We start from the raw sequence: 26,975 nt of genomic DNA, 5'->3' as shown, positions 1-26,975 counted from the left end.
TTGCTAAATAATTAAATAGTGAAGTTTCATAAGTATTGACTTAATGTGACAGCAAGTCTATATCGGCTCAGGGTTTGCTTATGTAAACACAATCTCCTGTTCAGCTTAGTTAGCAGTTCAATGGAATAGAACATTCCTTCAATTAAAATCAAATGATGCATGCCTTTAATTCTTCCCTTCTCTTACCAGGTAATAATAGCCTTTGAACGTAGGTGAGAGGATATAGCAGGAAAAAGCCCCCACACACCTTCAAGTGCATTTATGCACAATGAATCAAAACATGGATTCTAAAAAAAAAAAAAAAAAAAAAAAATACAGCAGTGCAAAATGCAAAGAGGAAGTTCAGCTTGCAGAAGAGAAGGCCTTTGGATTTTTTAAAGGCCCCTGGGAAGGTCTTCCATACAAGCAGAGTTGAAATGAACAGGATTAGCGTGGCCTGCTGTTGTACAGCTCCCTTTCACTGCAGTGAGACATGCACAGGAGAACTTTCTGGCAGATTGTGCCCTTTGTTTCTTTGGACTTCCAAACCAGGGGATCCCCTGCCCCCAACTTCGGATTGGCAACCCTGCCTTTAAGAAAGGTTTGAACCTGGTCCCCTGTAGACTCACGAAATGCAAATGCTGAAAAATCCACCTGCCACTATTATTCCTTTATTCTCTTTTATCCTATATTTCGTCTGAGAAACTTCTCCCATTTACCCTCCCAACAACCCTGTGAAATGGGTTAGGCTGAGAGAGAAACTGGCTGGCTCATGATCATCCAGTGAGTTTTTTGTCTGTGGGGGACTTGAACCCAGTCCTTGTTTGATGCTCTACAATTACTCTACAGATCATCTCACCGCACTGTGGTTGCATTGATTTAGCAGTGTACAGTTCAATTACAGTTTATTTTTCTAGAACTCCTCCACTCAACTCCTTTTGCAGTAGCTCTATTGTTGTATCGTTTGATAGTGATACTCAGTTTTCTCTATTATGTGTGAAGAAGGCCACATGACAGACTTTTGCATCTTTTTGAGCCAGACCATATCTGGCTTCACAAACTGAATACTTAGCATCTCTGTTAAATAGCTCCTGAAAATGGCCGTGTCTTGTGACTGTTCACAGGTGAAGGGGGAGCTTGGTTCCTGTGAGCACTCCATACTCTTCCTTTGCCAAGATACATAATCAAAGAATCCCAAGCCAAGGCAGCTTCCCCCAGCTATATATTTCTATAGAAGGAATGCAAGTATTTATGATGGACTCTTTGTCAAAGAGGAATGACGGGGAGGTTTTATTTGGAAATGGAGTCCTCACATTGGGGGTTGGAGAGGGGGCTTTTAATTTTCATCTGTTTTGATTTATACTTTGTCTCAAAGCATTTCAAGAAAATAACAGCCAAGCTGGATGATGTCTCTCTTTCATTTCCCTGATCCTTTGCCAGTTCTGGTTTCAGCTCGAAGGCTGGATGGGACCACCTGTCTCCAGAGCTGTGAATGACAGTTTCGCCACTGTTCGCTGCTTCCCAAAGAATGGTTGGCCAAGGTGCTCTTAACCCCAGGCACTTAGAAAGACAGAAATCTGAGAAGCTGTGGGACCGTTCCAATAAGGTTTATTCGTAGCTGTTAAAATCTCGTCCAATCGCTGTGAATTCATTGTATCTAATGGAAAGAGCGACATCTGGCTTGGATATTATGAAAAGATTACCAGCTGGCTTGTCATGTATTATGAAAAGAATAACATTTGCCTTGGAGGATGCTACAAGCCAGGAGCAGGGCCCGTGGGACCACAGTGACAAATTTCCATCAGGGTTGGCAATGAACTTGCCACACTTCTTCAAGGCAATTGATGTGCCTTGGATTCGGATCATGGGATGGGGGAGGCAGCAGAATCCCAGCATCTCTCCACCTGCCTGGTGGATAAATTAAAGGGATGGCTTACATCGATCTTTTCCTGTACTCCATTAGAACTCATACAAGAGGAGACCTTGCTCCATCTGGAATGTGGTTTATTCATTTAGTTTAGGATGGACTCTGGTTTTGAGCAAATAAATAATAACTCAGTCCACCTGCCTGGATGCTGTTGAAAGCCTGGCAAAAAAAAATTCTTGCTGGGCCTCATGACAGAATTATCATAAATCTTAGCCCTTGTTCTAATGGGTGCTTAAAACATTTCACTAATGCTGTCTCAGGACTCTGGAGCATCCTCTGAGGCAGGCCTGTAATATTATCTGATCTTCAGATCCTTTTTGGCTTAGTTCTTGCTTCCATTATATGGTCTCTTGACAGCATTTCTGTCCATGCGTTTGTTGGGTGGTGGAATATTTGTAGGGCTGAAGCTCACAGCCCCATCGGTTTCTCCATCCAACAAAATGGTGCCTTTTCTTAGTTCAGGCCTGAACAATGCAATAAATTTCTCCAAGAGTTGGGATGGAATTCTCCTTTTGTTGGGTCAAGATGAAGCCCATGCAGCCCTGCAAAGGGGGAAATGATGCTCCTGGGGCCATTACAGGTTGGGAAAGTGATGCAGGAAGGGGGCAGCTGAAATCCCATCTCTCTGCTGTACTGCAATCTTAATCTGCAGCAGGCGTTACAGTGCTTGGGGAAGGGTTGCTCTAGGTGGTGGCTGGAGGCCTCCTGGGATGACAGGTGACAGAGATCTACAGGTGACAGAGATCAGTTCATCCGGAGAAAATGGCATCATACTCCATTGAACCTCCCCAGACCCTCCCCTCCTCAGACTCCTTACCCAGACTTTTCCAGCTCAGAGCTGGCAATCCTAGTTTGGGGAAAATAAGTTCTCTGCAGTTGCCATGTACCTAGCTGCAGGTGATGTGAGTCAGGTCAGGAGAACCCCAACCGGACTCCTGGAGAAGTGTATAATCAGGGCTTTTTGGGTAGCAGGAACTCCTTTGCATATTAGGCCACACACTCCTGATGTAGCCACTCCTCCTGGAGTTTACAGTAGGCCCTGTACTAAGAGACTTGTAGGCTCTTGGAGGATTGGCTACATCAGGGGCGCGTGGCCTAATATGCAAAGGAGTTCCTGCTACAAAAAATGTATATAATGTGTATAATGTAGTTGGGCCTCCATGGACATTTTAACATCTCCGGCATGTTGGGTTTTCTGGACTTGGTACTGCCAAAGAACTATGAAAAAGTAGCAGAGTGCTCAAGGCTTAACGTAGGAGACCTGGGGCTAGGTGTGGCAGCAGACTTAGCAAAGTTACCTGGAGTCAGCAATTCGTTCTAAGACTAATAAACAACTTTTATTAAAGGAAATACATGCTGGAGAGTGTAGGTAAGAGTTAGATATAGATTACCTGTTCCAGCTAGCTGGATGGTGTTGGATGCTGGCCGCATGTCCAGCCTCCATGGTGCAATATGGAGAGATCATGCACCTTCTTTGTGTGTGAACAAAGCAGGAGTCAAATGTATCTTTAAGATCAACCAAGTTTTAATCCGAATGTAAGCTTTCATGTGCTCTCTAGACACACTTCATCAGGGAAGGGGATCAGGTATATACCACAATACCTGATCCCCTCATCTGATGAAGTGTGCTTAGAGAGCATATGAAAGCTTACATTCTGATTAAAACTTGGTTGGTCTTAAAAGGTACACTTGACTCCTGCTTTGTTCAACTGCTTTAGACCAACACGGCTGCCCACTTGGATATATCTTCTTTGTGTGTGTGCAAGAGGGAAGTGTGAGAAAGTAGGAACAAAGGAAATTGTCCTGAGAGTAGCATTCTACTTCAAAGGAAGGGATCATATAGCAGGAAGGAAAGGATGCTCGTGTCTGTCCTGACCTCTCTATTGAAACTCTTTGGTGCCATCTCTTAAGTCTGAGGCTGGAGACAGCACAAAGTCCTCCACTTCCAACAAGGCAAAGTTGAGGTGGTGCATATTGGGAAACGACGAGTCCCCAAGGCTGTTAATAGTGTGAAGAGCAGCTTTGCGAAGCCGTGGCTTCTAGCCTTACAGTGCTGTACCTGATGGTAGCATTCCTGTGAAGTGCAGTCAGCAGAGATTACAGAAACTGCATTTCATTCTCTCTAGCCCCTGTCAAGACCCTTTGTCATTGTTCACACCCGGAGCTGATGTCCAGAACTTGTGGCGAGATAACCAGAGGGTTCAGCAGACCCATCAGCATGATGCAAGCTGGCATTCGTGATCCCTTTCTAGAAACTGCCACTGCAAATGTTTGCTGCTAATGCGACAGGGTTTAACAATTTTCACACTAGCCTCTGTCCTGACTTTCTCTCTCCTTTGGCAGCCTTCCCTTCACATTTTCTGTGCTTTGCCTTTCTGTCCTCCTCATGGGCTTTCAAGAAGCTTGAGGATGGCCGCTATTGGAAAGGGGACCTTGGTCTGATCATGGTACATCCATCTGGGAGATATCAATCATTTAGATTTTCTCTATTCCTAAGGCCAGTGAACCCCTTCCCATCTGGCAGAGACTGGAGTAAGGTCATGTTCTCAAGGCAACAGAGAAGGCCTGCTGCTGTTTGAGCAAACTTTGTGTGAAGGAAACTTTGCCTTCCATGCTCCTTGTGAGCCACTTGAAGTGTTCCTGGCCATGGGGTGGCCATGCAAAGGCTCTAAATGCAAGTCCAGAAAGCCTGCCCAGTTCTCTATACTGGGGCATACTGGAGTACTCTAGCTGTGATCCAACAGAACTGTTTTGCACTAGGAATGAGAGGGAAGAGAATGGCTTCCTTATCTGATCAGATGATCATGGCTTGGCTGCTGGAAAAGGACTGCTGGAGCCGTTGATATGGGTTGCAGCAAGCCAGTGAAAAGTGACTTCTCTGCGGCGCCCCTGCTTTTCAAGGCTCTGCCTGTTGTAGAGTTGCCAGCTTCAGTTGGGGAAATATCTGGAGATTTTGGGGGTGGAGCCTGAGAAGGGAAAGGTTCAGGGAGGAGAAGGCCTTCAGTGGGGTATAATGCCACAGAGTCTACCTTCCAAAGTGGCCGTTTTTTCCACATGAACTGATCTTGTTGCCTGGCAGTCAGTTGTAATCCCAGGAAATCTCCAGCGACCACCTGGAGGCTGGCAACCCTAGCTGTTGAGACATAGGCATGATCTTCTCAAATCTTTGTCCCCAGGACAATCATTTATAGTTTATTCAGTTTATCTGCACCTCTGGTTAGATCTGGTTGAACATTTTCAGGTGCTTTGTAAGGAATTTGGCAAGAAGCTTGGATATTCATTCAGACGTAATATTACCATATGCAGGTCGAGCAGAAAAGAGAAACAACGAAGAATGCCTGTGTTGGAACCAGCCTGTGTTTTCCATCTGGAATCTGGCTGCAAATATAGACCAGGAGATTAGTTTGAAATATACATGTATTTGTCTCCTGAGAACTGCCAGTGTTTCCAGCCCTGCTGGGAAACAGGGATGAGGAAAACGACCGCAGGGCTGGCTTAAGGTGGAGGCAGAAATTAGTTTCTCCCTCCCCCCCTCCTTTTTGGGGGTATTTTCTCTGCAGCCGCAGAATTAGTTCCGGTCTCAAACTCAAAAGTTCCAGGCTGGCACCAGTGTCTCTTCATAGTGTCTGTAAAGACAGAAAAGGTGAGCTGTCGTGCTAAGATTGGTGTGGCACAATGTAACTAGGAACCTTACAAACCTCCATAATGATCTTGAATTCAGTCCTCTGGACTGAAAATGGCAGGGTCCACATCACCTATTACTGCCCTTATTTACTAGCCATTGCCTGTCAAATTGGAGGACGGAACTGAGGCTCCTTTCTTCCTCTCGGGCTGTGGCATCCGCTTTTGTTCCACAAGATGACTTGTAGACAGAGATAACACTGGGGAATGAACATTCCAAAATGCAGTGGAGCCCAGTTCAGTCAGGGAGCTTGGTATGGGGCAAGGAATGGCTTCAGCTTTGTCTGCTGCACTGTTTTTTGGGAGTCCAAATGCCTGGGCTGGGGCCTTGCTGTGGAGCTCCATGTGCTGCAGTCTATGCATGTATGAAGCCCCACCCTAGCAGGAAAAATAAAACTCCCCCCATGTGGTCATTTGGGCTTAGGAAAATATTGTGGAATGTAAAGCTGAGCCCAAATGACCTCCTCATGCTGTGCTCCCAAGCTGAATTGGGTCCCAGCACATTGGGGAACATGAGTTCCCCAATGTGACATCTGTCTGTGACTTGTGGCAGATGTGTCATCTAATTTGGCCTTTAGTTGGAGGACTGAGATATAAGAAGTAGGCTCTCTGGTTAAACTGCCCTGCTCTTTCTCAAATTTGAATAATGCAGAGTCTGGTTACCTACCTGGTGTAACACATTTGAATAATACAGAGTCTGGTTACCTACCTGGTGTAACAAATTTGAATAATACAAAGTCTGGTTACCTACCTGGTGTAACAGCCAGACATAAGAACATAAGAACATAAGAGAAGCCATGTTGGATCAGGCCAACGGCCCATCAAGTCCAACACTCTGTGTCACACAGTGGCAAAAAATGTTATATACACACATACACTGTGGCTAATAGCCACTGATGGACCTGTGCTCCATACACTGTGGCTAATAGCCACTGATGGACCTGTGCTCCATACACTGTGGCTAATAGCCACTGATGGACCTGTGCTCCATATTTTTATCTAAACCCCTCTTGAAGGTGGCTATACTTGTGGCCGCCACCACCTCCTGTGGCAGTGAATTCCACATGTTAATCACCCTTTGGGTGAAGAAGTACTTCCTTTTATCCGTCTTAACCTGTCTGCTCAGCAATTTCATCGAATGCCCACGGGTTCTTGTATTGTGAGAAAGGGAGAAAAGTACTTCTTTCTCTACTTTCTCCATTCCATGCATTATCTTGTAAACCTCTATCATGTCACCCCGCAGTCGACGTTTCTCCAAGCTAAAGAGTCCCAAGTGCTTCAACCTTTCTTCATAGGGAAAGTGCTCCAGCCCTTTAATCATTCTAGTTGCCCTTCTCTGCACCTTCTCTAAAGCTATAATATCCTTTTTGAGGTGCGGCGACCAGAACTGCACACAGTACTCCAAATGAGACCGCACCATCGATTTATACAGGGGCATTATGATACTGGCTGATTTGTTTTCAATTCCCTTCCTAATAATTCCCAGCATGGCATTGGCCTTTTTTATTGCAAACGCACACTGTCTTGACACTTTCAGTGAGTTATCTATCATGACCCCAAGATCTCTCTCTTGATCAGTCTCTGCCAGTTCACACCCCATCAACTTGTATTTGTAGCTGGGATTCTTAGCCCCAATGTGCATTACTTTGCACTTGGCCACATTGAACCGCATCTGCCACGTTGACGCCCACTCACCAGCCTCAACAGATCCCTTTGGAGTTCCTCACAATCCTCTCTGGTTCTCACCACCCTGAACAATTTAGTGTCATCCGCAAACTTGGCCACTTCACTGCTCACTCCGAACTCTAAATCATTTATGAACAAGTTAAAAAGCATGGGACCCAGTACCGAGCCCTGCGGCACCCCACTGCTTACCGTCCTCCACTGCGAAGACTGCCCATTTATACTCACTCTCTGCTTCCTATTACTCAGCCAGTTTTTGATCCACAAGAGGACCTGTCCTTTTACATTAGTTGTGGGTCCTCCCCAATTGCTAAGTCTTACCTTGGCTTCGGTGTGGGGATAATTCTTTCACATGCAGCACTATGATGTCAGCCGGAAGTGACATCATCACACTGGGCATGTTGTGCTGGGGACATTCTAGGATTCAGGCACTCCATGGTACTATAGAGTTTTTACCCAAAGGCTAGAGTCACCGGTGTGATGTTCCCAGCTTGATGACATCACTTCTGGGTGACGTCACTGTGCTGGGCATGTTGCCTGACAGACTGTTCTGTCCCCCCAAATTTGGGGATCCCCCTCCCCCAGCAGGAGCTTGGCAGCACTATCCTCATTTCTTGCATGCATAGTGACCAGTTGGGACCATTTCAGCATAGTAGCCAGTTGGGGGGGGGGGGCTGAAGCCCCATTTTCACACAGACTACAGCTCCAATCTGAAGACAGAGTTGCCAACTGTAGGTTGGGAAATTCCTGGAGGTTTTGGGGTTGGAGTCTAGGAAAGGTGGGGTTTGGGGAGGAGAGGGACTACAGTGCAATATGATGCCATAAACTCTACTTTCCAAAATGGCCATTTTCTCCAAGGTAGGGTTGTCAATCCCCCGTTGGGGGCAGGAGATCACCAGCTTGGAGACCCTTTCCCCACATCACGGTTATCAGAAAGCGGGGGGGGGGGGGGATTGAATGTCCCCATAAGGTATAATGGAGAATTGATCTGTGGGTATCGGGGGCTCAGGAGGAGCTGTTTTTTGAGATAGAGGAACCAAATTTTCACCATATCATCTGGTGCCTCTCCTCAAGCCATCCCATTTCAAAAAGATTGGTCCAAGGGGTCTAATTCTTTGAACCCTCAAAGAAGGTGCCCATTATTTCCAGTGAAGGGAAGGCATTTAAAAGGAATATGGTCGTTTAAAAGGAATATTATGGCCAGAACTCCCTTTGGAGTTCAATCATGCTTGTCACACCCTTGCTCCTGGCTTCATCCCCAAAGTTTCCTAGCTCCATCCCTCAAAGTCCTTAGATATTTTCCGAGTCAGACCTGGCAACTCTACTCCAGGGTAACTGATATCTGTTGCCTGAAGATCAGTTGTAATTGCAGGAGCCACCACCTGGAGGTTGGCAACCATATCACATAACCGAACAAGAAAAGGTCTGCTATGCTCAAACTGGTCAGAGGCTCAGTTAAGAACCTGAGAGGCTGAGGGATGGAAGGAGGGCATTTCTTCAGACTTCCTCACCATCTCCAAGTACAAAAAAGGAGTGAAAAGTTTATCAGAACCAAGGCAGGGCCTCTCTTGGCTGCCTGCCTGGATGTAACTGCTAACAAGCAGAATGGAAAGTGAAACTGAATTAAAACAACTGCTTCATCCTTAAAGACTGATGTCAAAATAACTATGCAATTCAGTACAGGAGCATCACCTAATTCACATCCATCCACAACACCCACCCCTTGTGGAGGGCCCAAGCCTTAACATGCAGAAGGCCTTTCCAGAAGATGCAATATCTGGGCTATGGAAAGATTTTGCTTTCCCCACCTGGCAACCCTAGGTGTCATCCTTAGGTGTCATCCAGTGTGATATATTCACTGTAGGGTTTGCCAGGTCTGTGTCGGAAAACACCTGAAGATTTTGGAAGTGGATCTGGGAGAGGGCAGGGTTTGGGGCGGGGCTTCAGCAACATACAATGCCGTAGAGCCCACCCTTCAAAGCAGCCATTTTCTCCAGGGGAGATGATCTCTGCCAGCAGGAGATCAGTTATAAAAGCAGGAGATTCCCAGGCCCCACCCCAGGCCTGGAATTGTTACAAGTGGTAACTATTGGGGAAGTTACTTGGACTGAATATCCTTGTTGTGCCCTTTTGTTTTCTTTCCCCTCTCTTATTTTGGTCCTGGAATTGATTCAATAAAAACGAACTGTGTATCTTTTAACTCAGGAGTTTCCTTCCTGGTGTAGTAATTACGCCCGTAGCCAGGTGGGAGAACCCTATTTGGGAGTGGCAGTCTCCTTTACACTGGGGATGGCAGTGGGCTGACAGTGATACTGGGGCCCCATCTTGGGCTTTTGTCCATGACTCCGGAATCTCTCAGATGCACGGTACATCAGCTGCCTTTGAACAGGGTCTGGAAGCTTCAAGTAGTCCAAAGTAGTTCCTCAGCTGGGGAGGCCTCGTTGCAGGAAGCCCCTTTGGAGAAATCCAGCAGGTGGAAAGCAGAATGATGGCATTCTTGCCATCTGCTTCTGCTCCCTGGAAGTCTCTCCCCTGCACTGTGGATTGTTCCTTCTCTAGAGATCTTCCAGTATTAGTTTAAAACTTTTTTAAAAATTGGAAGACATATTTTAGTTAAATCTGTCTTCTGTGAATTTAAGTTTTTAAAACATTTGCTATTTCAGCTGTTTTGTATATCTTTTACTGTTGTAAGCTGTCTTGAGTATTTATGTTTAAGTAGAAATTAAGGATAAAAATGTACTAGTAACTAACTATGCCCCAGTCAGCATCACCATGGGCAGAGCATCAGGGTGTGCAGTCAAATGGCATGAATCAGTTGACAGAATTGATTATTCTGGTGCGTACTTGGAACTGACTGGATCAAATATGGTTTCCGTGTGGCAGTTCAAGAATGCGTAGAAACCAATTTATACCAAACACACAGAATCGTGCATGGCTTTGGAAGTCAGGCAGGCAGGGAGGGAAAATGGGAATGGGAACACCAGAGAAACAAGCCACTAGGGTTGCCAAGTCCAATTAAAGAAAAATCTGGGGACTTTGGGGGCGAAACCAGGAGACTTTGGGGGTGGAGCCAGGAGACATTGGGGGCGGAGCCAGGAACAAGGATGTGACAAGCATAATTGAACTCCAAGGGAGTTCTGGCCATCACATTTAAAGGGACAGCACGCCTTTTTAAATGCCTTTCTTCCATAGGAAATAATTAAGGATAGGGGCACCATCTTTTGGGGCTCATAGAATTGGACCATCTGGTCTAATAATTTTGAAACTTGGGGGCTATTTTGGGGAGAGGCACTAGCTGCTATACTAAAAATCTGGTGCCTCTACCTCAAAAAATAGCCCCCCCAGAGCCCTCAATACCCATGGATCAATTCCCTATTATTCTCTATGGGAATCATTCTCCATAGGGAATAATAGAGTGCCTAGTAGACATTTCCCTCCCCCCATGCTTTCTAAAGGGGGGGGAGGGCCTCCATACCAGGGAATCCCCCCTCCCCCTCTCTCTCACACACACACACACAAATACTTACCGTACTTGGTCTTCTTCCAGCAGAATTTGCTCGCTGTGAAAACAAAAGCAAGGCTGCACAGGAAAAGAAAGGGAAGGGCCATTCCTGTTTCCTGTGCAGCCTTAAAGGGACACATTTTAAAAACGGATCCCAAGCTGTAAAACAACATGATGCCTACAGGTACGTTCTCTCTCCCCCCGCCCGCAGATTTTTTAAGAGCGGGGGAGGAGGCTGAAAATTCGGGGGTCCCCCACCAGGGCGGGAGGGTTGGGAAGCCTACAAGCCACACAGCATCCCTATAGAATCAAGGTCAAGACAACCAAGGAAACCAAGGCCGATTTTGCACTCACCCTTACGCCACTCTCACGTCTGTCTTCTCAGCGCGGTGCCCTCCTGATTTCCCACTATTTGCATTGGGGCTGCAGCAAACATTGTGGTTTTTGCGCAGCAAATGGAAACTGGTTTTTAGCGGTTTCCATTTGCTGCACGAAAATCGCAATGTTTGCTGCAGCCCCGATGCAAATAGTGGGAAATCAGGAGGACGTAATGCTGAGAAGACAGATGTGAGAGCGGTGTAAGGGTGAGTGCAAAATTGGTCCAAGTCAATTGATCCCCTCTCCCCATCAGATGCATTGAGCAAATGGATCAGAGAAGAGGTGGGGGACAGCCAGGGTCACCATCTCTGGGTTTGGAAACTCCTGAGTTGGAGGTGGAGTCTGGGGAGGATGTAATTAAGGGAGGGACCTCAGCAGAGTTCAGTGCCATAAATGGCATCCTTCAAAGCAACCATTTTCTTTTTGGTAGTGTGTGTGTGTGTGCATGCTTGGAAGTCATGACTGACTTCTGACACCCCTAATGGGGCTAGGACATTTCAGAGAGGTGACTTGATATTTCCTGCCTCTGCATCCTGGCCCTGGTATTCCTTGGAGGTCTCCCATTCAAGTACTTGCTGGGGTTGACCCTGCTTAGCTTCTGAGATCTTCTATCCAGGTCAGCGCCAAAGCAACCATTTTCAACAGGGGAACTGATCTGTGTAGTCTAGCCCTTAGCTGTAGACCTCAGAGTAGAACTCTAGGCCCCTGCTGGGGGTTGGCGACCCTAGGATAGCCATGGCAGAGTAATCTGGAGCTGATGATTGTTGAGTCAGCCAGTCAGATGGACAAGGTTAGAGGAAAGAGACAAACTGTGCAACTCTCCTCCTTACAAGCAGGATTGAAATGCCTCTTTTTTAAAAAATGGATTTTTAAAAACAGATCACAAAAATGATTGATGAGGGAAGGGGAAAGCAATGTGAGAAAGCACACACGTAGAGCATTTTTGATCCAATTTCAAACATTTGCAAAACAAAGGCTTTTCTTTTGCGGTTCGAGGGTTCTGCTTGCAATATGGGAACAAATTGTCATCTGAACAGAGAGGTGATTGAGCATCCTTGTACTGGGCAAGACACACCAATGATCTGTTTCACTGCAAGGCAACTCTTTACAGAAGATTCTTTAGCTCTCCTCTTCCCTAACTGAGTGTTCTGGTCTGTGTATATGCCAGGGAGCATAAATATCAAAAATTCACTGTGACAATGTGAAATAAGTGCTATATTGCCTTTGAAGATCACCCAGGTAGGTGCCATTTGGATATCCTTCCTTGAGCCCTAAAGGCAGGCTGTTTGTGATGAGGCTGATTTCAGTTTTTGTACACTTTCTGCATATCCTCTCCAACCCTGTGTGCTCAAAGCCACAACACTACACATACTGCAAGTGGCTGCCAATCTCCAGGTAGGGACTGGTGTTCTCCTGGAATTACAAATAGTCTCCAGGTCACAGAGATCAGTTCTGGAAGAAATGGCAGCTTTGGGGTGATGGTGGACTGTATGGCATCATCACATACCTACTAAACTCAATCCCCTCCCCAAACCCCCCTCTCCCTAGGCTCAATCCACAAATCTCCAGGAATCACCCACATCAGAGTTGGCAACCCCAGGCAGGCCCCCATCAATAAATGGGTGGCTGATGTCTTTCTTAGTGTCTGCTATCTTCTAGCCAGTGTGGCTACTTCAGTTGTCCTGGTTTGTATATACAAACTGGTGTTAGTTTGCTTGGAGCCCAGGGTTCATTTCATATCTTGCTACTTTTACAGATACCCATGAAAGCTGAAGAAGACAATATATCTCATTTTTCACCTTGTAAACACCACACACACATACAGACTGTGCTGCTGTCTATGGTCCCTCCCTGACTCAGACTACAGCAGCTTAATGTGCTTGTCAGCTGGAATCAATTGCAGCCTTTTCTGTACTATGCTCTTAAAATTGGGGAAAAAAATTGAGACCGATTTCGCACTAGAGCATGTCCCGGGTGGAGAGCTCTTTTGGCCTCAGAGCTTCTCTTAGTTTTCGCACAAGCTGCCGCGGAGCTAGGAGTTGGTGCACTGCTTTCCTGTGGCAAGCAGAAACCGCTTGTAAGTGGATCTTGCTTGCAGCGGGAAAGCAGCACACCAACTCGCAGCTCCAGGGCAGCGTGAACGAAAACCGAGAGAAGCGCCGGGAGCAAAAGGGCTGTCCACCCCGGAACAAGCCAAGTGCGAAATCAGTATGAGTTTCAAATGTAACAGTTTTATTGGAAACAAAAAAATCTAGTTAACTTAGAACATAAGAACATAAGAGAAGCCATGTTGGATCAGGCCAATGGCCTATCCAGTCCAACACTTTGTGTCACACAGTAGAACCCCCCCCCCCCAACAACAAAACCCCAGGTGCCATCAGGAGGTTCATCAGTGGGGCCAGGACACTAGAAGCCCTCCCACTGTTGCCCCCCCACAAGCACCAAGAATATAGAGCATCACTAATATTATAATCACCTACATAAAACACCCTTTTGTCTCCTGGAGGGCAGCTTCAGGGTATTTGTCAGGGTATTTGGCATGTCCCATACAAGGTATGTTGGGCTGGTGGTGAAGCAGGGTAATCAGTTTAAACCCCCCCCCCCCAATACTGTTTAGCTTTGAGCAGGGATCGTTTTGTTGAAAAATAGGTGGTGGAGCTCATTCAGGGATTGTTATGCAGCTGCACCTACTATTCAATGGACATGGGAAGAAGGAGGTGGAACTCTCAGAAAGGTTCAGGAACTGCACTCTTGTGAGCTCCCACTGAATCCGAGGCCTGGCTTTGAGGACAGCATGATGGTGGGCATCTCTGTTTATAAGTCATTTCCTGGGAATTCAGAGTATAGATGTGACACTGGAGCTCAGCGGTAGAGCATTTACTTTGCATGCAGATCTCCAGTGCAATCCTAGTTAACAGAATCACGTACTACTTGATGCAAAAGACCTGAGAGAGCTGCTGCCAGTCCAGTAGACAATCCTGACTCAGACTACAGCAGCTTAATGTGTTCGTCAGCAAAAGCACATCAATTTGCTGTGGTGGAGTACAGATGTACCTCCATCCACACATTCCTATAATGATGACTTGGGTTGCAGAGATTCCAATGGACCGAGATGCTTCCCTCCATGAAATACACCCTGAAACATTTATTTGCCCAAGAGCCATAATGAATTCACTTTGCAAATAGAAGTCAACTTCCAGGCCACCTTTCCAATTCCACTTGGTTGGGGATAGTACTAATGTTCATTTCTCAGCTCCAACTGTTAGCTGCCCTGAGCCTGCTTCAGCGGGGAGGGCGGGATACAAATAAAATTTATTGCTATTATTAGGCTGGAGGGGAGCACTCTTTGACTTCCTCACTGCTGCCATTCCTGGCTCTGCAATGGTGGGGGAGCATCTGCAGATACATTCCATACACTGCTAGATTTTCTCACCCCAGAAACAGCTGCAGTTGGGCAACAAGCTGAGCCCTCTGGCCTGTGTAAGCAAATCTGTTCCATTCACACACATTCCTCTGAACTGTGAACATTGACATGGAGCTGCCACCTCCTTTGCAGAACACAATTCCCACCCTATATTTTTGATCCATTCTGGTGGCTTTCAGCAAGTGACATTGTCATTTATCACTACACAAAAGTGACAATTAACAGGTGAGCAAAATAACGTGAAAATCCTAGGAGATATATCCCTTTGTAAACAAAGGTGGACTGCTCAGTATCAGAAAACATCAGAGCATTTGTAGGCAGTTTCTAGCATGGATTAAGTCAATTTATGTTCCATTTGAGCTAGAAAACACAAAACAGATCTGCTGGCCCAATTCAAGAATAAAGAGATGTTCTCTTGGGCACTTCAGTGAGTCAGCTGTGATGGAGGGTCAGTTCACACAACTTAGTGAATGCGTTGAGAATACTAGTTAAGTTTAACCATGCAAAGTTTGGTGTCATGGTGAATGTATTGGATGAGGTTCTGGGAGACCCAGATTCATTCCTGATTTAGCTATGAAACTTGCCGGGTCATCTTGGACCGATATTTCTCAGCCTAACCCCACAGGGCTGCTGGGAGGGTAAAATTGGAGGATGCATACCAGTGTATGCTGTCATGAGTTCCATAGAGTAATTGTGGGATTAAAACAGTTATTAAATAAATATGTTCAGCTCATGGTGATGTAGCCACAACTTGGACTAGGTTTATTTTTTCCCGTCTTGGTAAAGCTGCTGTTTCTAGAGGATTGTTTTATTGATCAATAAATGTTTAAGTCCTTACAGGCTCTTTGCATTTAATGCCAGTCTTACCGCATGTGTGGCATGGCATCCAGATTTGGCAGGGAGCAGCGGGAAAACATGCGCACACCCTTTCCCCCAAAAGACCAGCCTTCCCCACTCTGATCCTTCCAGTTCCTGGAGCTGTGCCAGATATTCTCCCAGGGTGATTTTCAGGTTAAAACTAGCAGTGTCAATAATATAGACTTTTAAAAAAAATACTACTTTGATTTTGAAAATGTTGGTTTTCCCCTGTGCTGTTTGGACCATTTTTTACCTTCTTGCTGTGACTGCTTCCTTTTATCTGGGCGACTGATCCCATCTCCCTTCAGCTCACTGCTGTCGCTGAAAACAAAAGAGGGCAATGGAGAGTGAGGGCAATGTCTGTGAATAAGCAAACATTTTCACAAGGTGTGCTGGACAACTTTTCTTCAACAAGGAGGTTGTCCTTTGGCATTGCTGAAAATATCTTTCAAAAAGTGTGAGCAGCTTCAGCTCAACTCTAGTTCATTTGCTTCCCAGCACGACGCACATCACACCTATGTGGGCAACTCATCCTGAGAGCTTCCTGTGGCAAGACTCCTCTGCCTTCTCTTGCTCGGGGCACGAGACTCAGAAATTTAAGTCTGACAAAGGGCAGCATTAAGTAAATTGTGAAACTGCAGCTTCAACCTTTGACTGCCCTCAGCTCAGCACAAACTGAACTCCTTCCCTTTTTTACGCTCTCTCTCTCTCTCTGGGGCTACTGTTTTGGGTTTTTTTTGCATTCTCTTTTTCTAAATTAAACTTTTATAAATGATATACAATAAGGAAAGTCAAATATTCACAAAATACTTAACCCTTTAAATCCCCCCTCTTCCCAGACAGAAACCTATAATAACATATTTATACTATTATCCTTGGATCAGACTCAGACAGGTGAAGTTCAAGAGGTAGATACAACAAGAAGACAATATGATCAAAATAAGTAGTTTTTTTTTAATCTTGCTTTCGCCATTGTCTTTTCTAACCAGGTCAAGACTGGCAGATTTTCACACAAATTGTCAAGCATCTTTCCAGTCACTTACCAGCTGCCCTGGGGATAATTATCAGGCGTGTCTGGGTTCCTATGCTGGCCTAATTGGTAAGTGTTTTTTTCAGTGTCCTCCTTGTCCAGTCAACCAACTTTTTTTTTTCCTTCCAGGAGTTGAAAAATCTGGACCAGCTGAAGTGTCACACTCTTCAAATACAACTGCGTGTAGATCGCACAACAGTGTTCTAGCAATTTCCAGAGCATGGATGATACTTACTTCTAAGTTACCCAAAGCAGCTTACAACATCGAAATACAATCACCTGCATTAGCCTTTGCTTGCACTCTAATGCTATGCAATGCAGTTGTGGAATGTTACTGGGCAACCATCTTTTTGCAGTTTCTTAGATATTTTTCAGTTGTTCCAGTCCAACAGTGTAGATGTGGATCTTGGAGACAGGCTGCCTGTCACTCATTTAGTGGATAGTTGTCCTCCTTAATAACATTTTGCCAACAGCAGTCCATTGATTCCAAGAGAAGATAAATAACTCTTTAAAATAGAGGATGGTCTTGAATTAAGGGGTCAGTCACTTGTAAATAAACCCTTCTTGCACACAAAGGCTATGTTTGACTTTGTGACAAAAGTCCTAGCCTCTGGAAGCATACAGAACACTTTTCTGCTCAAATTCACATGAACATATAACACTGCTTTATACTGAGCCTATTGGTCTGTCAGGGGCTCTACTATCTACTCTGACGAATAGGGGATAAACTTACTGGGAGTGGGGAAGAATGCCAAAAGTAAACAGTATGTGCCTACATGACTGGGAAGTGATGTAGACATGTCAGAGACATGGGGGGGGTACCCTCTGGTTTGGGGGCAAAAACTCTATGGTAGAATTATGGTAGCTTCTCCATTGTGTTTTGCCCCAAAATCAGAGTGTTGTCTCTCAGATGTGCTTATGTCACATGTAGGCATATCATGTTAATTTCTAGCATTCTTCCTTGCTTGGCAGGAGAGGTGGGGCATGAAAGCAGGGGACCCCCCAGCCCCAAGGGGGGGGGGTCTGGCATCCCTAGGCTGAAAACACCACTTCAGATATCAAAAGCATTCTTTATCCACTTCAGAATCTAAAGTCTTCCAAAGATGCTTGTTCAAGAATCTTATAAAAGAATGGAAACACCCAGATCTTAAGAGGCAAACAATCTGGTAGGCACAAACAAAGCAAAAACATAGGGAGGCAAGATGTTATTGTTCAAACAGAGTTTTGTAATCAAAAGTGAAATGTAGTATAGAAGGCAAATCGGAAAATTTACATGGCACTTAAAAAGAAAGAAAGAAAACTTTTAAAAGTGACAAAAAGTATACAAATAGAAACTTTTCTAAAGTGATTGGTGCTAAATATAAATCCCAGTGTGATTCTACTAAGTCTGCAATCTAAACTCACTCACTAGGGAATACATCCTGTTGAATTCACTGGGACTTAGTTCTGCATATTCATGTTTAGGATTGCATTGTCAGCTTACTTGCAAGCACAGTCTTTTGTTCTCTGATCCTTTCCAAGATGGCCTCAGCCATGTGGCTTCTCCATCTTTAAAGAAACAGGGAGTTCAGCCCTGCTGGTGAGACTCCCTAAAGAACATCATGTGTATCCATTCTGTTTACAAAAACTAACTTCTGTCCTGATCAACAAGTCAGCCAAATATATGCATTCAGTGGCAACTGAAATCTTGTGTTTTTATTATTTATTTATTAATTTAACTTGTACCCTGTCCTACCTCAAAAGTGGGCTAAGGGTGGCTCACAACATTATAAGATAACAATACATTTGGACTGGCTGGCAAGCATGCCTTTTTAGCCAATGAGAGAAAGAATAAAGACAGTCAATCATAAGGCAGAGGAAGGTCATTGAAACTGAGCCTATGAATGACTAGAGCATCCAGTTGAAGAGCAGAATTTATTGACCATTCATATCATGGGATACCCTGTTGAGAGCTGGAAGCCCAATTCCTAAACCTAATCCCTCCCCCCCAGCTCAAACACAGGACCTCCATCTTTGATGGATTAAGTTTCAGCCAGCTGGGTTGTAACCACCCAGCCACAGCTTCTAGGGTCCTGCCTGGAGTCTAGGCAGCCATCCATCAACAGATAGAGCTGGGTGTCATCAGCATACTGGTGACAACTCAGCCCAAACCTCTGTACCAAATGGGCAAGAGGGCACATGTAGATGTTGAACAGCATTGCACATTGTGGGACTCCACATTTCAGAGGGGGTCATCGGGAGACCATCCAACCAAGTACCACCCTGTGTCCTTGACCAAGGAGAAAGCAGGAAAACCACCGTAGGCCAGTCTCCCTAATTCCTACATTGACAAGGCAATGGGACAGTAGATCACACTTGACCATGTTGAACGCTGTCATTAGATCAAGAAGCAACAGCAGCTCTGACCTGACCTGATCCAGATGTTTTCAGAAGTCATTGGGGAGGGTGACCAGTACTATCTCTGTCCTGTGGAGAGGGCGGAAACCAGACTGGAAGGGATCCAGGATAGATGCATCACCCAGGAAAGCCTGAAGCAAGAAGAAAAAGGAAGGAAGAACTTGCAGATTGTTGCTGAGAGTGGCAAACTGAAGAAGTTTCCCATTTCACATCCTCATTTTACATCCTCTTGACAGGGGAAGGGGAAAGAAATCAGAATGGAATTTTTAAACTTGAAATGGAGTTTGGAACAACTCTACCAAACATACACCAGGATTAAAAAAATTCTTAATGTTTTGATGTTTTTGTTATTTGTGTTTCCAGGGCTTTTTTTGCAGAAAAAGCCCAGCAGGAACTTATTTGCATATTAGGCCACACATCCCTGATGACACCATTGTTTCATGCAGTTTTTTGTACAAAAAGCCCAGCAGGAACTAATTTGCATATTAGACCACACTCCTGACATCAAGCCAGCTGGAACTGCGTTCCTGCTCAAAAAACCCCCTGTGTGTTTCTATTATTTTACTGTCACTGAGCAAAGAGGGACAGGAAGCTTTCCTCTCTGGCTTCAGGTGCCTGGGTGCTAGCAGCATGTGTTTCCAAAAAGGATTAAAAAGTTGTATTTCCACAGGGGTCGTGGCCCATCACCTAGGGGTCCTGACCCCTTGGTGCAAGACCACTGGGCTGGAGAGCTGCTACTTAACATGTATTGGAAGAGGGCTTTCATAAAGAGTAAGGGGTCAGCAAGAATTAGCCCCCAGACTTCTTGAAGGCCTGTGTTGGTCCCTGAGGGAAACAGCATAGTGGATTAAATGGATTTTTGGTCTGATCAAGCAGGGATTTTTTAAATTTCTATTCTTACCTCATCATGTTTGGAATTGATCTTGCTCTTGCCAGTTCAGTCTTTTGTTTTCCTCTCTCTTTTTTGGACAGGGTTTGACATTACTCCTAACTACATTGACGCTAGCACCACCAGCCTCATTGTGTCTCCGTCATGCTCCTGCCGGGGCAGTGGCAACATGGAGGAAGACTGCGAGAGGTTCCTGAGAGACTTCACAGAGAACCCCTGTCTCCGTAAGGCATTCCATTGTTCCTGGGCCAGTCTGAACAGATCAGACCCAGTGGGTTGCAGGGAGTTTGTAGCTGCTCCCAGGCTATCCTATCCCTCTGTTATGTGTCTGTGTGAGAGATGTGCATGTCTGTAGGTAACAGAGAGACAGAGAGAGGCTGTACGTTTGCAAAAGCTATTTTTGCATTCTGAAGTTGTAACATGTGCAGGAATCAGGACCTTCTGGCGTGCTTCCTTTGGGAGGCAGAAGCTCAAAAAGCATGGATGGGAGCTGCCATTTCAGTTTCTCACATTAGATGCTAAAATGCCAAAAAGTGAGATATTTTGTCAGATGTAAATTATTTTAATTTATATAACAATAATACTAACTGTTCTTAAGTTTTGCCATTTTGGTAACTAATGCATGGACACACATATAAATTTATATAATAATACATCTTGAATTATATATATAACCTGAACCCAACCAAGATGGAGGCTCTGTGGCTGGGGAGGGGGCTTCAGGTTTGGGGTGTAGATTACCTTCTCTTGATGGGGTGTCACTAACACCAGTGCGTGAAGAGCCTGGGAGTGATCTTGGATACCTCCTTGAAGATGGAATCCCATTCATGCATATCACCAGGCTGATGTTCTTTCATCTATGCCAGGCTCAGCAAATGGCCCCTTTCCTGTCATGCCCTGACCCAGCCATGGTAATCCATGCAACAGTCACCTCAAAATTAGACTATTGCTGCAACAAGCTTTATACTGGCCTGCCCTTGAGATTGACTTGGAAATTCCAAGTGGTCCAGAATGCAGCAGCATGACTCCTGATGGGAATGTCATGGATGACACATATAGGTCTGGTGCTATGCTAGCTATACTGGCTCCAAGTGGAGTATTGAGTCAAGTTCAAGATCTTGGTTTTGACCTGTAAGGCCTTGAATGGTCAGGACCAATGTGTCTATGGGACCATCTCCTCCATTATGTCCCCAGGAGGGCATTGTACTCTTCAGACAGCAACCTGCTGGTGGTCCCTGACTTTAAAGACACTCAACCATCCTCAACTAGCGCTAAGGCTTTCTTGGTCCTGACCCTGCCCTGGTGGAACTCTGTGCCAAATTCCATCAGGGGTCTGGGGACCTTATGCAATTCCACAGGGCCTGCAAAGCAGAAATGTTCTGCCAGGCTTTTGGTTGAGGACAACAATGGTTTCCATCTTGGCTGGCACCCTCCTCTGTTTTTCATGCTTGCTTCTCCCCCTTCCCTCCTGCCCACAAAGTGGCCAGCAGTCTGAAAATTTGGATAATTAAAGCATCAGTAGTCGCTGTCTATTTTTATAATATAGTATTTATTGTTTTTATCTGGTAAATGTTTTAATGTTACTGTACATTGCCCAGAGCCCTGCAGCAGCAAGGATAAGGTAATTCACAAATCAAATAAATAATAATAATAAATTATGTAATAGATAGATAGATAGATAGATAGATAGATAGATAGATAGATAGATAGATAGATAGATGATAGATAGATAGATAGATAGATAGATAGATAGATAGATAGATAGATAGATAGATAGAAATGTGAATTGCTTAGTGTTGAGGCTGAACTGAACAGTGCCAAAGGACCCCGAACATTTGAAACGGTCTTATACTGAGGTATAGTATTGGTCTGCCTATTCCAATATTATCTCCTCTGACTGGCAGTAACTTTCTGGGGTCTTTGACTCAGAATGTGTCATCTTTCCCAGCCCAGGTAACTGAGAGATCCTTTGGGGTTACTGGAGATACCAGGACCTGGGACCTTCAGCATGCAGCAAAGCATGTGCTCAGCTTTAAGCTGTGCCCCTCTCTTGGGTTATCTTTCTGACTTCCTTATTATGAGGACAGATACTCTGTAACCAAAGGCTATATTTATATCCAAAGCATGGCAATGCCTATCTAGATGTAAGTTACTCTTTGCACAGTTCTCTGGTAGGTTCAGTGCTTTTGGAGCTCTTAGTGTGCTGCTCCAGCCTTTATCTCACCCCTCTTTCAAGTGTCCCAATAAGTCAATAGGGATGTTCCTGAATCATGGTTCAGAAGTGAAGGCTTCAGAAAGCTGTGGTAGTTTTGGCTTGGCTGGGAGGGAAGGGATTCACTTCTTACAACTGCCAGTTCTTGGGGCAACTTACTGGGTTTTTTTTTTACTGATTTGCCCCCCATTCTATTGATCCTGTAACCTCCACAGCCTGCTGGTCTCACTGTTTTCCCATCACTGGACAGACCTTAGGGAGATCCACTTTCTATGCAAGGCTGCCTCTAATGATCACATCTTGTTCACTCAGGGCTTAACAAATTATGTGATGAAGAGGAAAAGAACCCTGATAACCCCTCATAATACTAATGTGCAACATTTGCTGAGAACTACTGGTTGGTGGAAGAGGTTGCTCAACCAATCCTCTGGCCACCAGTTCCTCTTCTAAGGGCCTGCTGTGAAGGACAGGACTCACACAGAGGGGTTTTTTTTAGCCTCCTGCCCGATGACCGTCAGTTCATATCACTGATCCCAAGGGGCCAAACCAGGGGTGGCCAACGGTAGCTCTCCAGATGTTTTTTGCCTACAACTCCCATCAGCCCCAGCCATTGGCCATGCTGGCTGGGGCTGATGGGAGCTGTAGGCAAAAAACATCTGGAGAGCTACCATTGGCCACCCCTGCTATAAACAAAACCTCTGGTAGACTGCTACTACTCCAGATGTTCATTAACAAGCCTCTGGAGATGCCTTGAAGTTTATTTGTAAAAAGGTCAGAACCCCAGTACTGTCTGGGTTTAATCATGGTAACATGACTAAAGCAGTATGTAGAGAACTGAATGTGAAAACCCTCAGGCTCAGAATTGTAACTAAAAAGGCACATAAGTTAATGTTAGGGTTGAACAAACTTGCAAATTGTTAGTACATTCAGAATTTTTTAAAAAACATTAAAGGCATCCTGCTGTCTTCCTCCCTGAATTCTTTTTCCAAACATCTGAGTTTAGGTGATTTTTTAATGCTACGAAAATGTTCAATTTTATACTTTTTAAATATTTGGCTTAACGTATCTTTTTAAAATAAATTGAATTGCCTTCCTATATGCAATTTTATTTTTTTTTAAAAAATGACTTCCCCAACTTGTAAACTGGCTGCCATCAGCCTGTATTGTTTTGGCTTCCTTCCTTATTACAGGCTAGAAGAGATGTCTGTCAGACTTTTCTTTGTAAATCAATGTGTCTTGAAAGGAGCTTCCCACTCCTCTATAGTTGTTGCAAGTTTCCCCATCCACCCAGAATGAGTGTCTGCATGCTCTTCTTTTATTTTACATGTTTTAGAAATCAACCAGTTTTTTTAAATATATCAATGTGATTACTTGTTTTAATCAACAGTATCACTCTTTGTATATGCAGCCAGGAGTATCGGGTGTGGAGGGGTTATAGACAGAGTTGCATAGTTTGGGTTCCACAGGCTTGATGTTCTGATAGTTGGCTGAAAGACCGTACATGTGTGTATCTAGGTCATAGATCTAATCCCTGCATTCAGAAGAACAGCTCTCTAGTGGCTGCAGCACATGAGAAGCTGTTTGGTCTACCCAAGGATCTCTGTTCTGCTGAGTCCTTCATAGGAATGCTTTGATTTTCATCATGAATGCGTTTGGCAGCTGAATTTACTATGTTCTTCTGTGACTATTGGGAGGGAAGGTGGTATGGTACAACTGATCTCCTCAGATCTTGAAACCTAAGCAGGGTTGGTACTTGGATGGGAGACCCTCAAGGAAGACTAAGCAGAGCAAGGCAGTGGCAAACCACTTCTGCTTCTCACTTGCCTTGGAAGCTCCTTACTGGGGCAAAACTGCTTCCCTTGAAAACCCCTTACTGGGGTTATTATATGCCAGGTGCTACTTGATGGTGGGTGTATGGGTGTGTGTGGGTGTGCATGCACACACACACACACAATGATTATCCGACATGAGCTAATCATAAGATCTGTTCAGTTCTGAACAACTCAGATGCCTGCAAAACAGTTTTGCATCAGGTTTTTGCACAAAAATGCACAAAAATGCTCTTAATCCAAACAGATAGGTTGCTATTAACGACAAACGCCAAATGGTAGGGTTCTTTTTCAATGCAGAATTCATTTATATATTTGTGCCTGATATAACTGTCTAGAACAACCAGTGTAGCAAGATGGGTGGGGTGGGTGGTGGGTGGGAGGAAAGTGGAATGAAATCAGGTGCTGGGCAAACACTCATGCGCAAAAAGCCAGTTGATTGTCCTGTGCTGTTTGGAAATAATACATTGAAGCAAACTGGCAAACAGCCATGAACAGTCTGTCAAAAAACTGGTTCCTTCTTTGCAGCTAGAGAACACCGCATGAACTAAAATGACCAGTGTTTGAGGATCCCTGCTTCTGCATTGTGGCTGTGGTATACGCATGTGTATAAAGGCAGCCTATAAGACGCCTTCAAATCCTTGCTGAGGAGAAGGTGATGAATTGTAGCATGCTGATGGAAATGATAGCAATGATTACGTTTCTGGGTTACTTCTATGCCATATGTTGCTAGTCACTGGGTCTTCCTCCCAGTAATGTTGCCATTCCTTTCTTCTTTCTTTTGCCCAGGAAATGCAATTCAGGCTTTTGGCAATGGCACAGACATCAGCCCTCCCCCCAAGAACCCCCCGTCACCTCCTGTCACCCACTCTCCCAAGGTGGAAAAGAGCCCTCCTTTGCCAGATGATGTCAATGACAGCAACACCATCTATGACACAAGTATGATCACCACCTGTACCTCCATTCAGGTAAGGCCACTGTGATGGTGCCCACATAGATCCTAAGCAATTTCGCTGCCCAAGATGAGGCACAAACCATTTGCTTTAACAAGTCCCCACACAGTCATCTCAGAGATCCTCTAGTTGTGTAGGTGCCAGCAAGACACAAGGTGAGGGATCAGCTCTGAACTGTGCCTGTCAAGATATATGTAATGTCCTTTAAACTGACTTCAAAGGATAAACTCTCTTCTGCTTCTGTGCCCCTCTTGGAAGCATACCTGTGGATGGGAATAACAATACAGGAATTCTGATCCAAAATTCCAAGTCAGCATCTTCGGTCACTACCCTTTGTGACTGGCCTCAGAACAACTTTTTTTGCCATTCAAACAGGAGAGACAAGAAAATATAAGGGCTCCAGAGTCCTGCCTGGAATATCTGGATTTTGCCATCCAAAGTGTGACTCTCCAGAATGCAGAAAGAGAAGGACCCAAAGAGGGGAACAGGGGGCAATTGAAATGTTTAGTATTTATTGTGTGGCAGTTCTCAAGAGCGAAAGCCAAGTTATGAATTTCTTGCACATATGGCCTCAGAGGATGGGCATTGAAAGAAGCTCCACCTACCCTCTATGGCCTTGGTGGTCGTTCAAATGTTCTTGTCTGCTGCAGGAGCAGAATCCTCTCCTCAGCCTGGCAAGCAGATGTGAAGGCAGCAATGTCACCCTTGGGCAGCCTCTAATTAGATCCGGCATGCCTGAGAAATTACATCTTATGTTTCTCGTTACCGCTGCGTGAGACAATCAGCAGCTCAATTTCATGGTAGAGTTGCAGCGCATCACAGGCCCAGTGCTGCTTTTGTGGGCACCTCTGCTGCTTTCTGTGGCAGAATCAGTCCCTCTTCCTAAACAGCAAGTCTTCTGCAATGTGGAATATAATGCCATTCTATCCATTAACATCATTTTTTGCCCCATTGGCCATCTGATTCATGACCTGCTGTGGAAATGGGGGCATTTATTACAAAGCTGTTATTAGGGAGCTTTGCTAGGCTCAACCCCAGTAATAATTGTTTTAGCTCTGCTTTGCTTGAACCTTTGATCTAGAGGACTGGCTGTCCCCCTCAAACTCATCCAACTCGGTCACAATCTAGATGCCTTAGCTCATGCCTTGATGGACACACAAATGGGTGTTGGCGTAAATGGTTCCCATTTCTGGTGGTCCCTCTTGATGAGGGGGAGGCACCAAGTTCATTTTAGAGAGTGGTCTTCATGACACAAGAATTGGCCTTGGAGGGGGGAGTGGACATTCTCAGGATGTTAATAGTGTCTAGATTACTTGTGCCACCTTGTACTCCACAGTGTATGTGAGTATAGCATTGGCAACCACTAAAGTAACAGGAAATGGGACAAAATGGAAGGTGACAAAATCCAGCCCTTAACATTGACTGTGATTTGAATAGCGGGGCAGAGGAACTTGGGAGTCCTGTGGTCTGTTCTGACACACCCCTGGCAGAAGCTTATTGAGAGACCTCTAATGCAGTTCTAGAGTTGCACTTTCACTTTAGTGAACGTCCTCTCTCTTCCTGCCCCAGCTCTGTATGCATTGCTCCATTTATGCCTCACTCTTCCATTAGCAAAATGTTCTTGTGCCCCCTGGAAATACCAAACATGTCCTTCCCTTGGGAAGGTTATGATTTGATCCCTTTGCAGCCTTATTAGTTTGTGATAATACCCTGTTCATAAGTTCACAAGTTACAGTGAACACACACTCAAGCTGTGTACAGTATACACTTTTATTTTTCTTTACCCGTGTGTCAGGTAATTCATATCTTACATCCAGTGCATGTACAATTGAAATGAATGTGCAATTGAAACTGCATTATCTATCCAGGTCCCTGGTTTCCTTTCTAACATGAGCGCACATTATCTGTTTCTTACAAACAGATATTCCCTGTAACATGGGAACAGGGCTACTATCGCTTGCCTTACCACTCCAACTAGCTCGACATTTATGCAGAACTTGCAAAATTTGTACCATAAATGCCTTCTACCTTTCTTCTCCTCCACGTGCAGGCACCCGCCAAGGTGGGAAGATCTTTGCAAGGCACCAGGGAACTGGGAGCACTTTCCTTCTGCTTTCCCTTGCAAACCATTTCTGACAGTTCCCCAGTGTGGAGTGCACGTGGAGTGACTGACTGCTTAAACAAGCAGCCTGCCTCTCCTCCCCCTCCCTCCCTGGCCAGTGCAGGTGCCTTG

At 45.0% G+C, this 26,975-nt stretch overlaps 1 protein-coding gene across 2 annotated transcripts in view; it reads left to right on the top strand.

Moving 5' to 3' along the window:
- GFRA2 (GDNF family receptor alpha 2) overlaps positions 1-26,975 on the top strand; it is a 111,332-nt gene that overhangs the window by 72,322 nt on the left and 12,035 nt on the right. For both annotated transcript variants that reach the window (XM_060251064.1, XM_060251063.1), the window contains exons 5-7: positions 16,422-16,531; positions 19,832-19,972; positions 24,579-24,757. In XM_060251064.1, coding sequence (XP_060107047.1) covers positions 16,422-16,531; positions 19,832-19,972; positions 24,579-24,757 — 430 coding nt within the window. The remainder of the gene's footprint in view (positions 1-16,421; positions 16,532-19,831; positions 19,973-24,578; positions 24,758-26,975) is intronic.

The sequence above is a fragment of the Heteronotia binoei genome, chromosome 12, assembly GCF_032191835.1.
Source record: "Heteronotia binoei isolate CCM8104 ecotype False Entrance Well chromosome 12, APGP_CSIRO_Hbin_v1, whole genome shotgun sequence".
Classification (NCBI taxonomy): Eukaryota; Metazoa; Chordata; class Lepidosauria; order Squamata; family Gekkonidae; genus Heteronotia; species Heteronotia binoei.
The sequence above is the reverse complement of the archived record's forward strand: the minus strand, read 5'-3'. Positions and strand labels throughout refer to the sequence as shown.